The sequence below is a fragment of the Zootermopsis nevadensis genome, unplaced genomic scaffold, assembly GCF_977971745.1.
Source record: "Zootermopsis nevadensis isolate Lab colony 2312 unplaced genomic scaffold, Znev_1.0 Znev_ptg000008l, whole genome shotgun sequence".
NCBI classification, from domain to species: domain Eukaryota; kingdom Metazoa; phylum Arthropoda; class Insecta; order Blattodea; family Termopsidae; genus Zootermopsis; species Zootermopsis nevadensis.
This window is the reverse complement of record NW_028259140.1, coordinates 2,168,895-2,191,191: the sequence shown is the minus strand read 5'-3', so window position 1 is coordinate 2,191,191 and position 22,297 is coordinate 2,168,895. Positions and strand designations below refer to the sequence as shown.

Below are 22,297 nucleotides of genomic sequence, written 5' to 3'. Positions count from 1 at the left end.
TTGCGCGATGTGGGATTAAACATTTTCACTGCGGCGAGTATGAAAATGGCAGTCTTCTGATTTTTACCGACGTTTCATAGGGCAATAGTTGTTGTGATGATGGAGGCAGCAAGGAACCCAGAAACGTCGTAAACATCTAGAACACACGGTGCAACGAACCAGAATAACCGATGTTCGACCCAGAATTTGTAAGAGAGTAAAACCTGAAGATGGAACTCGCTAGGTCTATAGCTGGTCAGTGTTGTTTCCCCTCTCGTAATGCTGTGCCAGATGGTACAATCATGGACGGTATCTGCTGGCACCAGTCGAAGTAATGGTAAAGTGAACGAACATATGCGATTTATTGCCTTTATGTACTTAGGCGATAGGACGCAAATAACTTCTGCTTTGATATGAAGAGGTCTCATGCTCCGAATAGGACCCGAGACACTGTTCTGCATCTGCATCTATTTCAGCCTTCGAGGCCGCACAGAACCCGCACCACGTCTTTACGTCGTGTAGCGTATGGCCCTGCAGTGATGGGAGATGCACACAAAATTTTAGTCGGAAAACCCCTAAGCGAATAGACCTAGGCTTTCATGGATGGATAATATTAAAACGGATATTTGAGAAATATGGTGTGACGACGTGGATTGGATTATCTGGATCTTTTAAACACTGGTACGAGGTTTCATAAAAGTCGGATAGTTTTTTTTGATTTGTTGAGGGACTGTTGGATTCATTAGAGTCCGGGGTTCTTTCCGAAGAACACTGAATTGTCTCGTGACTGATGCATAGACCGTGATATGTACAGTGTCGCCCAGAAGTCACGCAACCGATGTTGAATGTCGATTATAATCGAGTATTGAGGTTATAATTTACATAATTACGACACAAGTTTGAAGTGGCGCCCCACTGACCGACACTTTAAAGAAATGTGTAGAAGCTGTGTGATTTACGAGTCGAAAAATGTTCGACTAGCTTGGTTCAGCAGCATTACGAAAGTAAATCTGACATGCTTCACAAACAAAATGTTCTCTGCTTTTCGGGTTGAGGGACTTTTGGGGCAACTCGTGCGCTGTGTTCACAGTCATTTTCCATTATCTGGAGTTTATAGGTCTTTATTTTATTTAGTGTTCTGTCTGACGACAGGTCCATATGAACAGGATCCTTCGATCCTTTTCTCGGACTGGGACCTGTTCATATACGTTCTTGGCAGATGATCCAGAAGTGGTTTGCCATTGCCTTCTTCTGTGTGTGAATGGGATGCCACGGAGAAACCGCGGAAGCCCCCGGAGGAAAACTCCGTGTTGCCTAGACTACGGCCTTGCCCAACACAAGTTATAAATTCGGGCACCGCCGGGAATCGAACCCGAGACCCCCAGGATTACAAGGCCAGCGTTCTAACCGCTAGACCACCTCATCTTATTATTATTTAGTGTTCTGTCTGACGACAGGTCCATATGAACAGGATCCTTCCATCCTTTTCTCGGACTGGGACCTGTTCATATACGTTCTTGGCAGATGATCCAGAAGTGGTTTGCCATTGCCTTCTTCTGTGTGTGAATGGAGTAATTGTTGGGATGCCACGGAGGAAAACTCCGTGTTGCCTAGACCACGGCCTTGCCCAACACAAGTTATAAATTCGGGCACCGCCGGGAATCGAACCCGAGACCCCAGGATTACAAGGCCAGCGTTCTAACCGCTAGACCACCGTGGCGGTTATAGGTCGACAGCGTCTTTAAATACGGAGGCAGGTTGTTCATCAATAAATATAGTTTTCTGTTGCAGTTTGCAAGAAGCTCATTTTATATTTTCCGTTCAGTAGGTGAGATTTCTCATCTCTTAGTGTTGGAAGTCGTTTTTAGCTTAATTATAAGAGTACTGAAGATTTCGGTGTTGATATCCTGGCTTATTACGCTTGTGGACTTGTGCAGTAGGCAGATAGCAACTTTTTGGTGGGATATAATGCCTCATACCTCAGGGCACACATCATCCCAGAAGATGGAGGCAGTATGTGCATATTGCTTTACAAACGAGAAAACCAACATCGACAAGTTTTAGTCGGACATTTGTTGACTGGAATAATAAACGTTGGCTTCTCAAAAAAGACTCTTCCGTGGAATTAGTTGACTCCGTCACAGAATATAATCTTGTTTGTACCCGAAGTAGGCCTATGCGATACGTAATTTGCAGAGTTTTATCTCAGCAGATAATGATAATCATCTGAAAAGACACGCATACACGAGGCCGGCTTTTTCATGTTTACGAGGCGATTAAGAATTTAATTTCCGTATTCATTATCATGTATTGTATAAGAGTCGTCGTCTCGTCCATAAGTGGATTCTTATGGACTGTGACGTTTAGCTGACAGTGGCGAGGTTCGTATTTTTTTACGATTTCATTACCTTGACATCAGCAACGGACAACGAAGCTTTATATATATATATAAATCTGCATACTTTCAGTCTCCACGAGATTAATGGAGATGTCAGTGTTGCTTCAAGTGAGACCTCTTAAGAGCCATTTCGTGTTCACTGTGCGTAACAAGGACGTTGCCTTTACCGGGGTAAAGTGATGTAAATCCGAAAAGTAGAACCGAAATATTATTTCTGCATTATAATTTACATTACATTTAATTTAGAATCACCTCAGACTTAAATTAATGGAAATATTGTATAATAATTTTTTATGAATTATTTTAAATAAAAAAAAAAGGTCGTATTTTAAGTTCTCGCGACGTTGAAGTTCTCAGTGTTTTGAGTTTTGGGCTTCTTAGGTAGATACCACACCATCTTTAGGGTTGAAGTTTAAACCCTGGGGATGGAGACAGAACGTTTCTTTCAAACTGGCGTATCAACAGGTCTTAAAAGGTTGAGTACCCCTGCTATAGATGCAAAGTATCCGGCTTCCTCGCGAATGTTATTTGATCCATGGTCATTAAATCCGTCGACATCTTATGATTATCGTCTTTGTGTGTTTTGGTTACTGTCCGTTTGAAATCATATTTTATATATAACCGTAGGATATTTAAAAACTCTCTAAATAAAAAAAAAAACATGTTGATTTCTTTTGATTTCCAAACGTTGTCTTTGGTAAAGGTCCAGTTCATCCAGCCTCTGTAACTGTTGAGGACAATGTCTTCTGTGTCTTAATTTAAGGGATGATCGAGTGTTTTGGACTGTACCTATCTTTTTTTTTTCTCGAGGCACGTGCTGTTAATGTCTGTTCTTGAGTTGAGCCACTCGACATAAAACTCCCATCACTTCAGTGCAAAACTGTCTTATCATTACGGAGTTTCTGCCAAGATTTGGTTAGCCCAATAAATGTAACATTCCTTCGTGTTCTGCGATGTGTAGGAGAGTTTCGTGTTTGACTTTCGATCTTAAGGGCGATATTCACTGAGTTTAACTTTCCTTCTTGTGTTATACAATAAAATCGAGTGACCCTGATCTGAACAGGGTGTTACGTAGTTTATTTCCAAAATTGTTTTTTGGGTACGGGGTGTTCACTGCAGCCGGAGTCCCTAGTCAAACAGAAGGAACATAAATAGTACAGGGGTCGTGGGAAATTGATAGTTGCTCAGCTAGTTAAAAAATATTATCACGTATTCACATGTACGATTCATTGCCGCGTTAAAAAGGCTACATCTTTACTTCATTGGCGTAAAAGTAATGTAAGGGGTGTGATTTGAAGTTTTATGTTCCGGAAGATTTGTCTCTTTTTAGGTAAATTCAGTTGCAAATCGATACTTTGTTTTTGGTTGTTTATAAAATTTTCAGTTTCTTTTCCCCAATTTTTTTAAACGTAAACCGGGACGCGAGAGGGATTTTTTTTTAAAAAAATTTTCCTCTACAGGCGAACGAAATATATCAGTAGCGGACTGATTTGAATGCGTCATGTAGTTCTGTTTAATAATTTCACTTTTACAGATTTTGTAACCATTCAGAATTTGAAGATGCTATCTCGCTTGTCAGCACACCTTGGTCCCCGTTTGAAAGAAAAGCAATTTGTAAATTCCACTTACATTCCATTGAACCTTGTTGTTACGAATGAACACTTTGCGAAGTGTTTAATCTACGCGATATTTTTGTTTAAAGTTCTTGTGTGCCTAACTGAAAATTATCTATCACGTAATAAACACTTAAACACTCCGTTTTGTCGTAAACCCATCAACAGATTCTCCCTTCACCACAGTCCATTTCGCCATGTAAACTCGCAGGTGTATACGAACGTTTCGGAGAAACATATTACATCCATCTTCAGGGCTACGAGTCTGCACGGTCTCACAACCAAGTATCTTATGACGTATGAATCTAAGCCGATTTCTGTACAATTTGTTGGAATACGTCAACTGGACGATGAAGGATAGGAAGACCCCTAGCTTTGATGTTTCTGGTGATCTCGGATATAACCACTTTTTCCTTGAACGTTTCGCTCAGTTGGAGGACTTTTCTGCTAGCTATGGATTCCAGAATAACTGTCGCGGAATGTGTTTCGGTCTGAAAGAATTGTTTCCGAATTTTTTAAACCCACTGTGAGATATTTTGGTTGCCTTTCCAAAATGTTGCCAACCTGTTATGCCGCTATGCTCGTAAAGACCTGTGAGAAACACGAGGTTCTCGTAAGCCCCTCCAGGCAAAGTGCTCGGATGGATGGCATCTTAAAATAATTCTCTGCAATTACTTCTGTTCATCGCTGCCGTGTCCACAGCATCTTTGAACCAATAAACAAAGCCCGAGCTGTTTTATTTCGAAACTGTCGCTTGTTAAAACGTTTTCTCTCTGGGTATTTCGATGGCCTGTGCAGAGGTTAATATCTCGGTGTCGTCTGACACGTAAAACCTTTTGGGTGGCAGGTTTCCAATGCCCTCTGGCTGTTTGGGGTGAGTTAGAGGGAGGGGATTATCGGCCGTGTAAATCAAACGTCGGAAATCGAAACTCGTTTAAGGAATTCAGTCCGTACCGCAAAGAAAACACTTCAACATTACAAAGATCGAGGTTTTCATGCGTCATGTTTGTGTTTTGGATTAAAATATATAATAAAATACAGGTCAATACACAAAACTATATTTGGGTGTTAAAATTTAAAATTTAAATGTTAAAATTTAAAATTTAAATGTTAAAATTTAAAATTTAAATGTTAAAATTTTAAATTTTAAATTAGCGCTATTCATCACTATAAGGATGTTACATTTGCGCGCTTTCATTCATTTCACAACATGTTTCGATGTAATACATCATCTTCAGGTGTTGTTTTTTTTATTTAAAACTATTTTATATTAAATGCATGCCTTTCAATAATTTATTATTGTAATATGTGTTTCGCTGGTCTTCTCGTTTTCCCCATCTTATGTTTGTTTTGAATTATGCATACGACGTGTTGTGTGGTGTATCACGTAGCTCGGGTTGACTGTCTGTTCATGGACATGGACACCCAAATATAGTTTTGTGTATTGACCTGTATTTTATTATATATTTTAAAGATCGACTTGTTAACGCTGTTTAAGGAAATAAGGGACTCCCGATCGATTATCTTTGAAATGTTTGTGTCTTTTGCAGTGTTTTCGAAAGGGCAGTGCGAGACTGGGATATACCGCTTCCTGGCGAAGAACGGAGGCTACGTCTGGGTTCTGACCCAGGCAACGCTCATCTACGGTAACAAGACTGTCCAGAAGCCTCACAGTGTCGTCTGTGTCAACTTCGTCGTCAGGTAGGCATAACATAGCATGTCATGTTTCTCTGTGATTATGTTTCATTTGTTGATGATCAGCTGTTTATTGAATGGAGAGAAATTTTACCTCGCACTGCGTCCGAACCCCAGTCCCTCTCAGTTGAAAATGGCTGTCTTCTGGAATATTCCGTCGTTTCGGGGGCTGTTTACTGTCTCGTCATCAGGGTACCATGGTGATGGTCTGTGAAACGTTTCTACGGTACTAGACAGCTCAGGATCTTTCGTATTCGCTGCTGTGATAACCTGCTCGGTTTCAAAGGGCTCGCTCTTATTCCTCGGCTAAAAAAAATTCACCCTCGCCTTTATCCTGTCAAGGGAACAGTCACATTTTTTTTTTTTTGAAATTATTTTAGGATTCTGCATTTTCACGTCAGTTATGTATCTTTCAGGGTGGTTACCTAGGAATGCATGGAACGTTGAACACCGTAACTACACGGGGCAGAGTCTTAGAGAAACGTAACATTACGCTCAGCTACGACGTAGTCTCTCGCTCGTTTTAAATTACCGCTTAACTTTTGTCGTAGCACGCGCAGTTATCAACTCGTCATATTCGCGTTTCCTGGCTAATTTGTAACAGATGATGTGGTTTCCGCCTTTCTTTGTTTCCGTACATGAAATTTGATTACGTCGGCCAATTGACGGAATTCTTGCCGATGTTTCAGATACGCTTGAAGCAACACGGAGTTTGATATTATGTTACGACATCGTCTTTTGAGTGGTTTGGTAGAAGTTTACCGACTACGTTACGACATTTGTCTTTTTGGGTTTTCCCGCCGTGTGGTATGGTAGAAGTTTACCGACGTTTCGGAGTTGCTTTCTGCCTCTACATCAACAGGGCGATGATTGTTCTTCGAATCAAGTACCTCCGAAACGTCGGTAAACTAGGAGACTACATAGCGCAACGACCCAGAAGACAGGTTTCTTCACCATCGTCGCCGTGAGAACGTGACATGTCATATGTTACGTTTTTTGTTTGAAATCCTTGGGTTATGTTGCGTCCTGTGAGTTGGTAAGATGATCATGAATGGTGAGGATTTGGAAGGAGGAATGGTCTTCTCTCGACAAACTGATAGTAGGATCTGAGGATTTTTACATTGATCGAGTTCTGGGTTGCGTCGTGTAAGTTTCCTGGCCTTGTTTCAACTTTTTTGAGTATGCTGGTACCTCCATGTTTAGAGCTGGTTGTAAAATGAACGGATTTAATCGCATTTATTTTCAGTGTGTTTAGGGACACTTTTCATATAATTTTCACGTGAAATGCAATTTTAAGTTTGTATAAGTTGTTTTCCCAAGGTTTGGCGTCGTCGGATGTCCGGTTTCAATATTAGGACAAGAATATTACTTGTTTCTAAGACCACTCGTACAGGACCTCACAAATTCTTGGAAAATCTTGTGTGTGTTTTTTAACTCGTGCTGCTCAGAGTTTTGTCCACAGTTCTGTATCTTTTATGTGCGTAGTGACCGCGTGTGTTTAACTCTTTGAAGCAGAAGATCGTCTGAATATTATTTATGAATTCAGTCCGTACCGCGAAGAAAACACTACACCTCACCATTACGAAAATCAGCTGGTTAACCCTTTGAAGCCGGAGATCGTCTTCATAATATTTACGAATCCAGACCGTACCGCGAAGAAAACACTACACCTCACCATTACGAAAATCAGCTTCATAAATAATATTCAGACGATCTTCGGCTTCAAAGAGTAAGTTTGCACAGTCACTACTAATCCCTTATTGTGAAACGACGTGGAGATAATTCGATATCATGAATCGTTGGGCCATTGATCTTAAAGTCAAGAAGGCACTTGGCAAGGCACACGGAGGTTTGGTACAGGAACAGCTGCACGCGACAGATAGTTATTTTTATATGTTATCGGCTTTTTACTACAAGTGATGTGGCCGAAAGCCCAACCCACAGACCCCATTCCACCGCCTTCTTGATGACTAGCAAACAACACAGCGCTAACATTACGAGGGAATTATATTTGTCGATACGAGTTCTCTGATAGTTCGTTTGCTTGGACGTAAACGTAGATGCTGATATTTCCATCGCCTTACGTTCGTAGTGGAACTTCGTCATGAAACGTGTTCATACTTCACTCGTGTTACATCCAGATCCGACCGGCGCCGTGAAAAATGTTTCGTAATACCGCCATAGCGTCATATCCGAATCGCGTAACAGAAAGGTAGCTGGTAAATATCCGAAATCACACGAACTGCGCTGTACTTTAACATGAAACCACGGTTCAATGCCATTAATTGGGTTGAAATTTGAAACTCTCGTAAATTTAGTCGTATATTATAGTTTAATTGTCAGGAAACTCATTTTGGCAAACGCGGACAGAACACGTGACCGTCTTCGTATGTTTTATCTGGTCATAAGACTTTTAAAAGTGCCAGTTTTAATTTCAGGTTAAAAATTAAACCTTTAATCCTGCTAACATTTTTCCTACATTCCCGTTCCATCCCCTGGGACGGTATTTTGTGTTTGCGTACGTGTGATCAGATTGCACTCATACGTTTAGTCGGAAAACCAAGAAGGGAAGATGTCGCGTTGGAGAATTACGTGTGGATGAGAGGATAATATTAAAATGTATCTTAAATATGATGGAATGTATACTGCACTCATCTGGCACAAGTAACGAACCTATGCTCGGTTATTTCTAGTTAACAGGGTCCAAGAATCCGAACGGTGGACCTAGGTAACAATTACAATACTCGTGCCAACTCCCGCCTCAGATCCCGTCTCTTGTTTGTCAAGGCCACGGCTTCGAACACAAACTTCTCATTGTCGTTACGTGAATATGATAGAAATTCTGTACTGCCTGCACTTTGCTCGCGGCTAACTCATCACCCTGATGGTGGAGGCAGCAGGGACCTCTGAGACGTTGGTAAACTTCTACCAGACTACACCCAGAAGACAGCCGTGAAGGCCTCATCAAATATGGGGCTGTCGTCTTATGTTTTGGGTTTTTCCGTCGAGGACTTTGACTTCGTAATTTTTGAAAAGCTGTAAACTTTACAAAAGGCGACCATTGTATCGTCGTTATATAATTTTTGGATATTTGCCAGCTGGATCCCATTTTCTCTGTGTCATGTATCATCGTACGGACAATGTGCTTTGAAATCTCCTGTTGATACTTTTTGTACGGAAATACGCTCAACTTAAATTTGAGGGGTTTCAGGGAAGAATTTTGTCTTTGTCGACAATTTTTTTTTTGACAAGAAATGCCCTGCTTCGTCACGAGAGAAACGAAAACCTTTGCTAAGGAAAACGTAATGGCCTATGCCTTTTTCGCAGTGGCATTCAAGTGAGTTAATTAGTTTGTTTACATGTTGGCAAGCTTGGAGGGCGTATTTGGATTGGTGTCAACTTGTCATAGTCCTGTTCGTAATTTGTAGATCGACAAAGGGATTGCTTTGTCAGCTGTTTCCAGTGAGAGGTTCAGGTGAGTCGTCGTCACACATCCACGACATCGCAGTATTGAGGGACCATTTATGTGATCGTTTTCCCCCCCATGATCGGTTATTGGCATCATGTGCACTGAATATTTTGACCCGTAGCGTGGAGTTAAACTTTGAGAGTTGAATCATGTGGAAATTATTCCATTAATTCTGTCGTCGGTAATTTTTTTTGTTTGTTGGATTGTCACTCCTGCAGCTGTAGACGTAAACATTCACTGCGCTGCACAATTGCTCTAGGCTGTGTTTTATCGATAAAATGGCTCTAGTAAGTGTTTTGTTGGTGTTTTATCCTTTCCTTCTTCGACTTTCCTTTTTGTACTACAGTTACCAGTAGATGTAGGTACAGTACGGTTTCTTATACGTGACCGCTATAAATGTGATGCGCAGTAGATTTCGACAAGTCCAGTAACAAACGTAAGGAATTAAAGGGGATTGTGGGTTTGTTCAGCGACAACGAAACATTACTAACCCACTACACCGAGAATTTCAACTCCCACTTCTCTTTCCATTACTTCCCCTCGTGGGCTGATGAACGGCCACGTCAAAAAGATTGAACTGTACCGGATGACATTTTAGTTTTCCGAGTAATGGGTTCTTGAGTGGCAGGCAGTCTCGTGACAATGGATTTCGTTAGAAAGGATTGCGCGCTTGCAGTTATTCATGTAAGACACACAGGAAATGCTACTGGTTTGCTGGTTTATGAGCTGCCGTAGGTTCTGAAAGCTGTGACGCATTGTAACGTGGTGAATCAACTCCTCATGTCTTGTTATTTTCTGGTTGCCCCCCCCCCCCCCCATTCCATTGAAAAGCTGCCATGTTATGTCACATAGGCAACAGCTTAGGCCTGTTGCGCACAGAAATGACACTTGGCTCTGTCGTTAACGAGACGAAGGCTTACCATTACGTGTAATGTTGGCAACGACACACCGGTGTTCCCTTCGAAGCTTACTAGTACTTATTAGATAACACTCGTCACTTCGTGAGGTTAGTGGTCACGTAAACACACGTTGTTGACCACAAGTTATGTGACGTTGTCTTTCAGACAATTTCGTATACAAATACTACATAATGTACCAGGCGTTCCAGTGATGCTAATTGTTCAGTATCTCTGCTTCATTGCCTGTTAAGATTTCGGTTTCTCACGGCGATCATTAATATTTTATACTGGGGAGTTGTTCCGTGTAGTCTCATAGAAACAGGCCAGTGTTTCGCATGTGTTAATTGCCTCCGTCATTAAGGCATTATGCTCAGCCCTGAGGAAGGAGGCAGTATGTACCAGCGAAACGTTACTGTCTGATTATAAGTCGACACGTTGTTTTAACCGTTAAGACCATCATCGTTATTGTCACAACAGTTTTTTTTTCAGGTTCTATCCGTTTGAATTTATATTAAAAAGTATTTTAGCGGTCTGGTGTAGCGAACCTCCATAAGTCACGTGGGAAACAAGGACATTCAGAGTGTAGCTGACGTGGCAGAATGTATTTTTTTTCAGTTTGAGTTTCGTGTCTGTATGGCAGCGCACGGCCTTGTGAAGGATGGTGATGTTGGGAAATGTAGGTTTGACCTGTGACCTTATCCGCGTACCGATTGAGAATGACTGCCAATTCGTGATGAAATTTGATAACGACTGACGTTACTGGTTTAAAAATCAGGATGTCTTGACATTTATTTTCACAATTCCTACCGCGTCGCGTCCTCCAGACACGGAAACAGTTTTTGGTACCCACATTTTAATGTTATCATGTTTGATAAATCCATTTTTTTGGGGGGGATAACGAAGATCATTTTTATGTCACGAAAATTAAAAAAAATTAGGGGCCCGTACGTTTCTTACATTGGTCCAAATGAATTACACTGAGTTTCGTAGATAAATCGTGCCTCTGTGCGGTAATCACGTCAGAAATAAGACATTTATCAAGGTCTGCGAAAAATTACAGGATTGAATTTGGTTAGGTTATGTTAGTGACGCGCATTCGCAGAGAAACATTTGCGCATGCGCAGAAGAGAATGCGCAATGTACAGCTTCTAAGGGGAAGATGTAGTTGAATTTGGATATTGATTGATTAACAGAATTGAAGGTTATCTCTTATGAAAGCACGTGGTACACACAGTTACTAATTGTCTTCAAAAGGTTAAATTAAGTGCCTGAGAATGGTTATCAGTATAATTAATTAAATTAAATATCCTCTCGTAAGTATTATTCCGGTTTGTAATGTTCACTTTCATGATTCTGTTGAGGTGAAACATGAAGTTATTTTTGGTCAGGAATCAGATTGGATAGAGTGAGGTTATATCTGGCCCACTTACACTGCATCGTGATAATGGAGATTTTCTGGGTATTTGTTTGAAGGCGCCCTGAATAGGATTTATGTCGTTCGTTTCCGGCTTTATCGTAACAACAACAACCCCCCCCCCCGCCCCCCGCCCCAAAGCCGCCGCCATCATGATTTCATCGTTCCTGTGGCGATGGATATGTATTACCCAATCAGTTTACATAGCACAGGTGTTAGTAGTTGATTTTGGCGCATAGTCAGATGCGCGCAATTTAAATTGCACGTGATGATGTGTGTCCTAACGTGCACTTCGAAACCGAACTCTGTTACGAAATTGATTCAGCTGGTGGAATATACCTAGTAGATTATATGTTGTCGCCGTTCATTTTTCTTGTTAACTGGCGTGAATTAATTTTGCAATGGAGTTAGTTATTATTCTTGAATTAGTGTAATTAACAACCATTTTACGCTGACTTGTATATGTGTGCTGTTGTTACGTAATAGGAGGTGTTGATTTCAGACAATATCGTGTATTAATGCGTTTTGTTCTCTCTTCGATGTGTTTATGCTGTTATTGCACAGAATGAACTGACATATGTTTTGAAATTTGGGTATTGAGGGATACAGTGGTCCCGCGGTTAACGATTATAATTGGTTCCCCGAAATCCATCATTAATTGAAATTATCGTCTATCGGAAGAGGTCCAAGCTGGTCATATTGAGCGTGTGATCTGTAAAGAATAAATCTCAGTGAATTGTTCTTAGTGTTCGTAGATATATATGCACCATTATACGAATATTAAAGCTTTTATTTGAAATTTTAATGTGATAACATTTTATGAATAGCCACGGTGGTCTAGCGGTTAGAACGCTGGCTTTGTAATCCTGGGGGTCTCGGGTTCGATTCCCGGCGGTGCCCGAATTTATAACTTGTGTTGGGCAAGGCCGTGGTCTAGGCAACACGGAGTTTTCCTCCGTGGCATCCCAACAATTACTCCATTCACACTCACACAGAAGAAGGCAATGGCAAACCACTTCTGGATCATCTGCCAAGAACGTATATGAACAGGTCCCAGTCCGAGAAAAGGATGGAAGGATCCTGTTCATATGGACCTGTCGTCAGACAGAACACTAAATAATAATAATAAATAAATAAATCATTTTATGCGCTATCCTGTACAAAAATAAATTTAAAGAAAACATGCGTTGGTAACATTTACTTGACTAAATTAACATTTGAATAAATTTTTCTTATGTTTTTTACTTACGCGACGCGGGTCACCAAACATTCCTCGCGATCAAAGGTTTGGTAACCCCTGTTCTGCTAATTCATACGGCAACTTTCCATACACACGAGTGAATATTTACATTTCGCTGTGTGATGCAACTGTATGCAAGTTCTTAGCTGCCGGAGAATTTCCGCTAATTGATGTAGCGGTACATTCCGTGCTACTTAATCATTTCCATTCGTAATCAGATGTTCTACAATACAAAACCACGCGAATGAAATGTATGGATGGCGTACGAATTATGACGGAAGATGTGATAGCCCGCAAGAAATTTATATTTGTCTACTAACTTTTTATGGTACATGTACAGCATCTAGAACAATCCATACTTTTTATATTTAATTTGCATTATCTGCACCAATATAGTCGAGATATGTCCGTCCGTATGTATCAACTTGAGAATCGCCAAACAGATTTTGATTAAATTTGGGGAATGAATCTCAGTGGTTGACAGACTTTTGTGTTCGGTTCGTCTCGGATTCAGATCTCGACCCGGAGTTCTTTTGTGTTATTTTGACGTAAATACGTCTATAAGGAAGGGTCATTCGGCGAAAAAGGGAAACGAAAAAGTGTAACCTGGTTACCTACGAAACGTCGTGTTTACTCGGAATTGTTGTTACCTAGGAAACGTTACATTTCATTACCTTACCTTACATTACATTCATCTACCACAGACCCATCTTAAGCGTAACTAATTCAAGTTAAATAAGCAAAGTCTTAATCAAACTTTACGAAATTATAAAGCATGTATAAAGGAAATATTTAGAATAAAGCCAATATATAAACTTCCTTTCCGTATAGACGTATTTACGTCAAATTCTCCGGAACCGTCGTTCCACTGTAACTTTTTTTCTCCGTCCTGCGAAACAGATGCAGGAAAAATGCCTTAAATTATCCGATTCATTGCGTCATTTGTCTTCGAATAGTCTGAGATAGCCGTTCTCGAGGCGTTCATGCGTTGAGGTGGATGAACGGGTTTTAATATGCGCTTTCCGGGAATACGAACATCGAGTGGCACGATCATTAGAGTAAACAGTGGTTATTTCTCCCATTTGATGTTTGTATAGGTGAATAGCTGTATTTTCTTTGCGGTAAGGATTGAATATTTAAATATTATTGAGATGTGCTTCGGGCTTCAAAGGGTTGATGCACTGTGGCGACTGATGGCGGTTCAAGGTCAGCCACATTGCGTAATCTGAGGCGAGTTACCCCAGTAGGTTCGGTGTGTATGTGTAACAAATGAAATTTCTTCGTTTGTGATATGAAGAAGAATTATGTTGGTATACGTGTAGCTTGCTTCGCAGGCACTGAACTCTGTAAAAGGTCAGAGGTTATATATTCTCCGATTAGACGTTTCTGTTCTTCGTAAGCCATCTCTCTCTCTCTCTCTCTCTCTCTCACGCTAGTAACAGAATCATCGTCGATGTGTACAAGCGAATGTAGATTATTTTTTGGTTATTGGAATTCACAAGATCCACTTGAGTTTGATCTTAATTTGAGGGGTTTTTTTGGGGGGGGGATTTATACCCTTCGTAATTTTAACAAATATGTAGAGAAATATAGACTTTGTTTAAAAATACGGAAGTATAAAAAGATGGTAACTATATGTACGACTCCTGTCGTTTAAATTGACCGATCGGAACGGAAATTTACATTAACCCTTTGAAGCCGAAGATCGTCTGAATATTATTTATGAATTCAGTCCGTACCGCGAAGAAAACACTACACCTCACCATTACGAAAATCAGCTGGTTAACCCTTTGAAGCCGAAGCTCGTCTTCATAATATTTACGAATCCAGACCGTACCGCGAAGAAAACACTTCACTTAACCATTAGAAGTCGAATCAGGCGGTACCACATAAGATTTAACATCCCGGTCAAAGCCTTAAGCAAGAACAGTTCTGGCCGAGTGACTTGGAGCTGCCTGACATTGTATTTTATCTAATCGGTTCTGCTGTGTTGCAGTGTGTGGAATGCCATTGAATTACGAAAGTAAGACTGGAGTTGTTTTTATGTGTCGCTGTTCAAAGTGTTGTCAGATGTAACGCGGCTGACAGGGTAACATGAACGCACAGGTGTTTAGTCAGGTACTTTTTCGTGTGGGTACTGATTCCGTACAGAGCCTTTCTTGTCAAGAAATTAATCATCTTATAACCAAACGTACACCTTACATTTTTTTTCATTCCATATCCGCTATTGTTTATCGCGTAAGCAGTTTTGTGGTTGGCCGACGCTGAACGGAAAGCAATTACGTTGACGCAATTTCCTCTGGACGCCATTTTTATAATTCATCCAGTAACAACGTTGGTACTGTTACCCCAGGGTTCTTCTTGAATTTCCTGTCGGATTAGATGTCTTGTTGTCGACCACGAATATCTAATTTTCTCCGTCTGAAGTTTTTTTCCCCTCGAAATTTATTTCATTCTGCATCTAAAAATTAATATTTCAGCATTTGTTTAAACTTGGAAAGACATTAATGACGTATTTAAGCAACGAATTTGCATAAATCCTGATTTTCTTGTGGTTGAATTTTTTCATCCACGATTTGGAGGCGTTAACAGGTAACACTGATGATAAAAGGAAAAGTTTGAGCCAAGTTATTTTCACACGTGGAAATTGGTGAATCATATTTGTGAGGAGCTATGACCTGCGCACAGACTATGTAACAGGGAACGGGTTACGCCACTTCTACTGTACGCGGTTATTGCACGTGACTAAAACCACGTGGGGTCCAGCATCCCAGATGTGTGTCTGTGGAGTGAGGGGATGTCACCTGACTGTTGCTGGTGCGAGACAGCGAATAGGCCAGTTTCTGGCTCGATGCTTTGATATCAGTCGGCTGTCTGAGGTTGTCGAAGTTGGTGGTAGCTCTGTGTGTAGTGAGGTAAGCCGTGTGTTCAGTGAAATCGAATTTCGACATGTGTTGTCGACGTCGACCCATAGACCATTCCCAGGAACGGTTATGAAAAGTGCATAATTTATTGTTTTTGTTTTTTAAAAAATAATTCTTCTTCATATCGAAATTTTACAGTAACTTTCGTTCTACGATATCTGGAGTAAATAAATATATTTCCGGTAAAATATACGGGTGCTTATGTTTTGGGTTATTGTTTTACCGATCGCATTTAAGGTTATGGTTGAAACGCGGAAACATCAGCGGTGGATTATCTGTCGACTGTGTTCGATTTTCAGGCCGAAGCTGATGTGTTTGTAGACTGGAAAGTTCCTAAAGAACTCGTGCACAATTTATTGTGACTGGAGTGCACAGTGTGATCGTGATAACCCGACCAAACACTTCTAGAAACGAAAAATAAATGGTCTCGTGGGGAGAGAAAAAAACCCGAAGGTGTTCTGTCGTCCGTGGTTTAGTTGTATTACAGTGGAACACTGCAGAACCTATCAGATTAAATACATCGTTAACCAACTGCAGCCTGTTATGCGTTGTTAAGTAGCTAATTCCGACTTAAGCCCGTGGCGAGCTGTGTTCTAATGCGATGATACGAAAGTGGTATTCCTGAGGGACATTCCATGCATACAGCAGCCAGAAATTTTAAATTGTAGCGCCCCCCCCCCCCCCAGATCACTTTTCCACCCATAAAATGTTATTGTACCCTCTTAAGCAGCTGATGACAGTACATGATGTTACATAAACTACGTGTTTAGTTCATAATAACAAATATTTAATTTGTTTCGTGTGATCTGTTGTCTGTATTCAGGTATGACAAGGCTGAAAGGAAACGAATGTGCCAAATCAAATCAGTCTTATTGATTAAAAGTGTAGTTGAGCTTTGTGTTAAAAAAAATTGAAAAAAAATTTGCTGTGTGTAATTAATACATAATGTAGGAGATGTTGTTTTGTTATGTAAGAGCTTAGAACAACACAGGCATCACAAGGCCAGATGATAATGAGAACCTCTTTCTTGTGCCTAAAACAGTTCCTAAAAATACAGCAGCTAAATTTACTGTTGTGGCACACCTCCTCTTCCGAAGAAACGAATGATGAGGATAAATCCGGGTCCCATCTGTCGTATCTTGCCAACATTATCACGTTTATACCAGTATATTTATCCCGAGGCAGAGGTTTGGCTGTGGGTTATTGTTAATTTATTTGTATTTAATGAAATCAAAATATTTTATGTTGCAGTGGGATTGAACATAAAGATGAGGTTTACTCATGCAGTCAGCTGACAGCCGGTGCGGAAGTGGTGGAGCCTGATGTAAAACCTGTTGTTCTGCCAGCTGTAGCGTCACGCCCACAAGTGGTTACTGCAAAGATCTTTGCGCCGGCATCTCCCGCGCCTGTCTGCGTCCCTGCTTCCACCCCATCTCCAACATCTTCCTCTCCCATACCTCCTCCTGCTCCCGTTTCAAAAAATTCTGCCCTCGGCGCGGAGTTGCCATTATCATCGTCACATTCGAGACCTCAGACTGTCACAAGCAAATTGTTTGCTCCTGCTCCATCTTGTGTGTCCTCAGCACAGACTCCCACACCAATCCATACTCCAGTAAAGGTGGTGCAGTTATTAGATTCTTCGCCACTTCCTCTTATGCAGCTTCCCCCAGCATTCTCTCGCCCGCAGGCTGCTACTTCGAAGATATTTGCACCTAGAACAGAGGAAATGAACAAGGGCTTTCTTATGTTTTCAGAAGAAGAACCAGGTCTAACAAGTATGTTTATTCTCCCTTATGAATGTTAGTATCTTTGTCTTGGTAACGTAGTATATTAATTAATTAGTCCCGTTACTAATGCCTGAAGAATTGTTTGCAGTGCTTAAGGATGAACCGGAGGACTTGACGCACCTGGCTCCAACTGCAGGGGATGTGGACGTTCCACTCGAAACAAACTGTTTTATGTCGGACGTGTTTGATGAATTTATACTCTCGGATTCTTATTGCCCTCTTCTGACGGAAGACTTGAACACGCTGAGTGACTCACAGTCAAGTCATGAAAGTTCCAATAAGGGTGAGGGCAGCAACGACCCTTTCTTCTCCTATCGCGATGAGACGTCCTCTTCCGGCGGATCTCCTAACTCTCATCTTCATTCTCCAGCCCTTTCAAAGGTAACACTCTGCACTTCTACTACAGAATGTACGGGCAGCTCTTGGGCCGCGTCACGATTAATTGTCGTGTCAATTATTTACGTAACTTATTGAACGCGTAGTAAGTTTTCGGGAGGAAACAGAAGTTGCACGAATGTGTTTCTATTTCCGGTTTTTCCAGAGTCCCGGTGACTGCAGTTTACCTTCGTTATGCAGTCCAGGAGACTCCGGGGATGACAATAACATGGCTCCTTTCTTGTCTCTGCATCTGGATAATACAAGCATGTCAGACGGGGATGAAGATCTGAGTATGCGCGCGCCGTACATCCCAATGGGGGTGGGAGATGACTTTCCCTTGCTCATATCCACAGATCTTATGTGGGGAGCGCTTCCAGACAAGCCACCTTTAAGTAAGACCAACAGTTCAAGTAAAAACAGCAGTTGGTAAGTTCATATTTGTTACACGCAAGTGGCATCATTCTTAAGAGTCTTATTTCTCCTGTTTTGTTGAGTTTTCTTTGGTCACCCTTCTGTTTATAAATGACCCACATCCCTGCTCGATTTGCTTCTATCCTGAATAGGCGGAAAGTTCCTCTGAAACATCGGCAACCATCTGTAAGTCTGCGCAGCGTAACCCAGAAGACACCATGACAATTTTTACGGTCACAGAGATCTTGTCTCAAGTGATGTTTTACCGCATTGTTCTCTGAATTTCTGCTTTGAAGACCAAAACAATCGCTTTCGAGGGTGAGAACCCATTTAGCAAAATTTGTGTTTGTAGGAAAGTTATGTTTTCGTTATGACATTACACATGAAAACAAAAGACATAACCCAAAAATGTCGAGTTACGTTAGAAAAATAGATGTTATAAACATTGAATTTAAACCCAGTTTGCTTCAGAGACGTGAATTGAAGTTTAAAAGACTTTTGCACAATCCGTGTTGACATAAGGCACGGAAGCTTTGACTGTATGGAAAGAAAATTTGATTTAGAACCTCAGCTGATGAAGTGAAATTCATGGGAAAAGGAGCGGGTTGAATTTGTCTGGATTATAAAAAGAATTTAGGCATAATGAAGGAATTAAATATACATTCATGGAATTCGTATAAATGTTCAGAACTGTATGGATAAACCGGGCTCTTTGAATGCTCAGTAATTATGATGATTATATTAATTAATAATTATGAATTTGAAGATTTCTGTCTTCTGGGTTATTGCGCTGTGTAGTCTGGTCGATGTTAACCAACGTTTCAGAGGTCATACTGCCTCCGTCATCAGGGCGATGCCTCCGTCATCGCCCTGATGACGGAGGCAGTATGACCTCTGAAACGTTGGTTAACATCGACCAGACTACACAGCGCAATAACCCAGAAGACAGAAATCTTCATATTCACCGCTGTGAGAACCTCAAGTCTTACATAATTATGAATTTCTTTTTCTTACAGTTTCAAAACAGTGAATTCTGAATTCATTTTCTCTGTCCATGGAATAAAGTGATTAAATTTTGTGTGGCACGTATTTTTAGACCTTACCAATGATTATATTTATCATGCAGATGCCCACTTAACACAATAATCGCCAGCGCTAATCTTATTTTCTCCGTAGAGCTTGTTCTGTTTTTGTCTCTCTATAACAGGAGACAATATCCACTTGTTTCAGGTACAGAACACCAAATGTACCAGTTACAAAGACAAACCTAAGCTCAAGCCTTGCACAGCTATTATGTGCTGATAACAACGCACAGAACTCTAGTCGACTGCTGCCCATAAAAAGTAATGACCATGGAGGCGGCCTAGTTGACCCCAGCGATGTGTTTGGCCAGGTTGTCACCAAGAATCACAGTGAGTTAGTTGTATGCTTCTTGCTTTTAGGGTGGAAAAATAAGTGGCTCTTAATTGAAAGAGAGTATGAATATGTAATCATATTATTAATTTATAAAGAAGCTCATCGTCAGAATTTTCAGAAAACATTGGAGTAGAAGTCTGATGACGACGAAAAAGTAATTAAAGTTATTTAAAATTTTGTCCAATTAAAAGCGTGTTATGTTTTATGAGACTTAATTGCTATTTGCTGTATGCATACGCTCTTGCATATCAATGAACAGTAGTTTATAATAATTATGATGATTTATAATTTGGCAAGTTTATAACTGATTGATTTATGTAAACTTCTAGTAACGAGAATGAAAGTGTATATAAATGATGTAACAGTATACCTGCAGCGATGGCCAAAAGTCATGGATAGGCGTAGAAGGCTTAACATGAGAATAGGGTTTTAATAATTAAACATTTTAATTATAGATGAACTTTACGCTAATGTCAGTGCACGTCATGTGTTACGGAATTAACAGTTGTGACACCACTCGGCCATCCAACCATTCCTTCTGCTTACCATCATTATTAGCACAAAATTGCGCCCATCGCCGAGGGTGCTGGGAGGTCTGTCATAGCATTGCTGGTGCATTGGTATCGAACTTACGGCGAATCTTCATCTTTTAACTCGGCAAACAGGATGAATGAAAATTTTGCTAAGCTGTTCTTTCATAAATAACTGAACCGAGCTAAACCCAACTTATCCTATCCTTAACATAAAAGCTTCATGGACATTTCCCATTGTGATGCTGAAAGTTTGTTTCTAACTTGAATCAGTTTGCTCACAATCATATTTGAGGATTAGGTGATTTGCCTTTAATTGTATGTCCATTTTGAATAAAATATGAATGCATTTACAGTTGGTCCATGAGGGACCTGTAGGTCAGGGTCAGATGTGGAAAAAATAAATACACAGTACAGTTATACTATAGGAGCTTCATCACAGTTTGAATTTAAATATTTTTTTTCTGTATTCTTTAGTCACAGAACTTTTCAAAAAGCCTTTTCTTCTCATTTAAATTAGAGCTGTTTTTTTTGTTTGGTTCTTCTTTTTATGCCTTCTGCGATTTATTTTTCCACCCCACCACCTGTTTATCTTTTGACGTGTTTGTGTGTTATAATTTGGAACTGCTACTTTCAAAGGTTAAGATAATATAATTTATGTCTGCGTTGATGTGTTGAGCAGTAAATGTTTTTAGTACAGGACACAAGTTCAAATTTCACAGAAGCAAAAACAGGTCATTGGCCTAATCGTTGAATCGGAGAGGTAGGAGTTCAAACAGTACACATATGAACTTCATTTGATATGCCTTAAGAGTACAGACTTTAAAATATGTTAATTTTAATTTTCTTGTTTTATGATGTTTGAAATGAATGTATCCCATATCCAGAACCATTTTAGCAATACATCGCAGACAGTGAGTGAATTTCTCACATTTTTTGTTATTTCGAGTTTTCACTTAGATAATATCTATTTTGGGAGTGGCAGTTCGATATTGATCGTTTCCCTGTAAGGAACAACACCTACAGGTAGTATGGAGTGGACTACCTTTCCAGGGATGCCTGTACAGCGCTTGCTGCCCCAGAAAGGGGGTGATGCCATATCTCCTACAGTGGGCATAAAGAAAAGCCTTCCTGGGAGTGCAGGGCCTCCAGAACGACCCTCCAAGCGCTCGTGTACTCCCACTACAGATGATCAGTACACTTCTGCGGGCACCAAACGAACAAAAAGTGAGGTGAAGGCATCGCAGAAACTGCAATCTCAGCTGTTGCAACAGTTGATCCAGACTGGTGGTCCTCAGCAAGTGCGGTCCAGGGGACCCCATGGGGACTCGGTGTGGGTTCTAGATGGCGGGGGGACACTTAGCAGCAATAAACAGCAGCAGCAGCAAGAACGAGAGCAGCAGCAACCAAAACAGCCCCCACGAGTTCCCAGTGACAGCGTTCTCATGAATTTACTGGTTAGTGGTTGTGATGTGAGTGCTGGTTACATATGTTTAAGTTCTAGCAGAAAACTGGCTACACACTAATCAGCGTAGGCAGACTGTCAGTATTTATAATGGTTGAGCATTATTTTACTGAATAAAAATTTACTTGGATATTATCCATCGTCTAGTAATAAAACGTAAAAAAAACGTAAAACGACGTTTCGGAGATGGGACTCTATCTCCGTCTTCAGGTTCCTACACAGTTGGGCCCACTAGATAGAGCTAATCCCTATCTCCGGACGGATTAGATCTATCTAGTGGGCCCAACTGAGTAGGAACCTGAAGACGGAGATAGAGTCCCATCTCCGAAACGTCGTTTTACGTTTTATATTTACTAGACGATGGATAATATCCAAGTAAATTTTTATTCAATTGACTCTTCACCATCGTCAAGAAGTTTTAGATTTGATATACATTATTTTACTGCTTACCTAAGAATGCTTCTGCTAGTGTACACTGGCATTGTGGCATTTGTATGTCAGTCATGGGTGATAATCTGGAGTGGGGCATACATAAGGAATTCACCAGCGGCATGTATTCTGGGTGCTTTAGAACTCTGCTTGATTTGAAAGTCCTGCATTACCTTTTGTAGGTCATGCATCTTGGCATAGGCACACTCCAGCTGGTTTTGTGTCGCTGCAACAGACCACTGCACCATTA

The 22,297-nt window shown here is 40.7% G+C and overlaps 1 protein-coding gene across 5 annotated transcripts in view; it reads left to right on the top strand.

Moving 5' to 3' along the window:
- Positions 1-22,297, top strand: part of LOC110835163 (protein similar) — a 67,134-nt gene that overhangs the window by 37,893 nt on the left and 6,944 nt on the right. For 2 of the 5 annotated variants that reach the window (XM_022075111.2, XM_022075107.2), the window contains exons 7-12: positions 5,541-5,691; positions 16,883-17,406; positions 17,507-17,799; positions 17,960-18,222; positions 19,438-19,619; positions 21,165-21,625. In XM_022075111.2, the coding sequence (XP_021930803.2) occupies positions 5,541-5,691; positions 16,883-17,406; positions 17,507-17,799; positions 17,960-18,222; positions 19,438-19,619; positions 21,165-21,625 (1,874 nt within the window). The remainder of the gene's footprint in view (positions 1-5,540; positions 5,692-16,882; positions 17,407-17,506; positions 17,800-17,959; positions 18,223-19,437; positions 19,620-21,164; positions 21,626-22,297) is intronic. The other 3 variants (XM_022075110.2, XM_022075109.2, XM_022075108.2) reach the window with 3 other exon arrangements.